This window comes from Triticum aestivum, chromosome 4A (genome assembly GCF_018294505.1).
Source record: "Triticum aestivum cultivar Chinese Spring chromosome 4A, IWGSC CS RefSeq v2.1, whole genome shotgun sequence".
NCBI classification, from domain to species: domain Eukaryota; kingdom Viridiplantae; phylum Streptophyta; class Magnoliopsida; order Poales; family Poaceae; genus Triticum; species Triticum aestivum.
In genome coordinates this window covers 717,820,435-717,822,656 of record NC_057803.1, presented here as the reverse complement: position 1 = coordinate 717,822,656, position 2,222 = coordinate 717,820,435, and the positions used below count along the sequence as shown (strand labels likewise).

General features: G+C 49.9%; 1 protein-coding gene across 1 annotated transcript; it reads left to right on the top strand.

Annotated features, from left to right (window-relative positions):
• Nucleotides 1–207: 207 nt before the first annotated feature.
• LOC123088315 (acyl-CoA-binding domain-containing protein 1) lies at nt 208–1,745 on the top strand. The gene is made up of 4 exons (XM_044510508.1): nt 208–399; nt 858–975; nt 1,312–1,374; nt 1,498–1,745. The coding sequence occupies exons 1-4, from the start codon at nt 388–390 to the stop codon at nt 1,584–1,586; spliced, it is 282 nt and encodes a 93-aa protein (XP_044366443.1). The 5' UTR covers nt 208–387; the 3' UTR covers nt 1,587–1,745.
• Nucleotides 1,746–2,222: the final 477 nt, after the last annotated feature.

The following is a 2,222-nucleotide window of genomic DNA, read 5'->3' as shown; positions in this document are numbered from 1 at the left end:
AAATTATTACCTCTGTTGTTTGTTGTACTGCCACGATTGAAGACGAGATAGGAAGTTTTTTGCAAAGAATAAAATAAAAAATAACGCAACGTTTGCCACAAGAAAAGTGTTAAACTATGTACTCCTATGTAGTCGTACTCGACAAGTTAGAAAAGAAGTTATCGGCACGTCTCCGCGCCGTCCACGAGCCGGATCGGACGGCCGAGATCGCCCCCGACACGTATCGGGCGCGAGCACGAGTCCCCTGCAGCTCGCATCGCCCATATAAACGACGGCCCGCCCTTGTGCTGCTCGTCGATACCACTAGCCTCGCATCGAATCGATCGTTCTTATCGCCTCGAACGTATCGAAGCCGAGGAGAGCGGAGCAGCCGACGAGCCGATCGACATGGGTCTGCAGGTAAGCTTCCACCCAAGCAACCCCCCTCCCCCCCTCTCGATCTCGTGTTCTCTCCCTCCTCGCCGCGATCCATGCCCTGGCCGGAGCCCCGGGCAGGTTCCGGCGAGCGAATCTCGCCGCCGCCGAGCGGATCTACCCGCGAGCCGCCGCTGCAGGATTTAGGAGCGAATATTGATTCTGTCCTAGGCGTTTGATTTTCAGTCCAGCTTTGCTGTCCGACTCGCCCGCTTCAGATCAGATGTTTTGCGGATCTCTGCGCCGTTGTCTTCAGATTAGTACATAAAATAAATAGAGTGAGGAAATTTTAGTTTACCTGCAAGTTCAGTTCAGGGTTTGGTGCTGTCTGAATCTACTGTTGAATTGGCCGATGAGCTCGATTGTAACACTTGTCGGTAGTAAAACCAGTTGTCAGTTGCTGATTAGTGTATATGCTGTGCTTGCCTGTTGATGTTGTGCAGGAGGAGTTTGAGGAGTACGCGGAGAAGGCCAAGACGCTGCCCGACACCACCACCAACGAGAGCATGCTCTGCCTCTACAGCCTCTACAAGCAGGCCACCGTCGGGCCCGTCAACACAGGCACGCCCACACACACAAACACACCTTATTCTTCTCATCATTATCGCCGTTACTAGCAAGTGAATTGTCAGGTCAGCTGTTTACTGTCGAATTGCCTAGTTGTTTTGCCCTGCTTAGGGTGGCTCTGTTTGATTGTGCGCGCTTAATCATGAACTCAAGAGATTCAGCTAGTGCAGCCCCATGTGGGCATTAGTCTAGATCTGCATCTGAAGGGAGCATCTTTTTCTTAATCGTATTATAATCACAAATGGGATGCTTGGCAAGAATTGTATTGGAATTTCATCGTTGATTGAAGAAAAATATTAGCTAACGGCGGGCTCTGGTCTCATCGTGCAGCCCGCCCCGGAATGTTCGACCTTAAGGGCAAGGCCAAGTGGGACGCCTGGAAGTCCGTCGAAGGTAACAAGTTCATGGTTCCCTCCACTCCCTCCGATCCAAAATAAGTGCCGTGGTTTTATTTCAAATTTGTTTGTCGCCAAACTTGCGCCTGTGTGAACTCTGGCAAAACAACTTTGGTTGCAGCGAAATCCAAGGAGGAGGCGATGGCGGACTACATCACCAAGGTGAAGCAGCTGCTCGAGGAGGCTGCCGCCGCATCCGCTTCTTCCTAGGCCACAGAACCTACTTTTATCCATGGTGGTGCAGACATATGTGCCAATAAACACAAATAAATTTGAAGTGCTATCTGTCTAAGCTTATCGTCGTATTGGGTGTAATTACGTTGAACAAGCCCCGCCTGTGATATTTGAGTTTACGCCATGATTGATTCATGTATGTCTTGTCTTGTTATAAGATGGTTTTTCTTTGGGGAATCACGGGAGAAACGATGTCGCGGTGGCCTCTCCCAGCAGCTATAGCGGGCAATCGCGGCAATAGCTGAAATTTCTCTGGCGGCAGAGATGATTTTCTGAAGGTTTTTGCTGATTTTTGAGCAATTTAGAGGGTTTTGTGAATGGTTTTCGCGGCGGCGGACATAGCGAAGCCGCGAGGATCCTGAGCAGATATAGCGCTGCTATTTTGCGTGAGATTTAAGTACTATGATAAATTCTTCTGAATTCAGTGCTGTACGCTCGCGCTTCCTCTGGCGAGTTCACCAGGGTAAGTGCTCCCCGGCGAATTCCTTGTCCTCTGCCTCTACGGCATTGTATATGCTGTTGATGTAGGCACTAAAACACCCTTCAGAGTTGTCTCATATACAATGCCTACATTGACAAGCCTTATCGAGCAGGGCACAAGTGTTCCCCTGA

What these genes read in the sequence shown, in the direction of transcription:
- LOC123088315 (XM_044510508.1), top strand. An exon ending in CGTCGGGCCCGTCAACACAG is followed by an intron (nt 976 to 1,311) that starts GCACGCCCACAC and finishes CTCATCGTGCAG; the next exon opens with CCCGCCCCGGAATGTTCGAC. An exon ending in CGCCTGGAAGTCCGTCGAAG is followed by an intron (nt 1,375 to 1,497) that starts GTAACAAGTTCA and finishes CTTTGGTTGCAG; the next exon opens with CGAAATCCAAGGAGGAGGCG.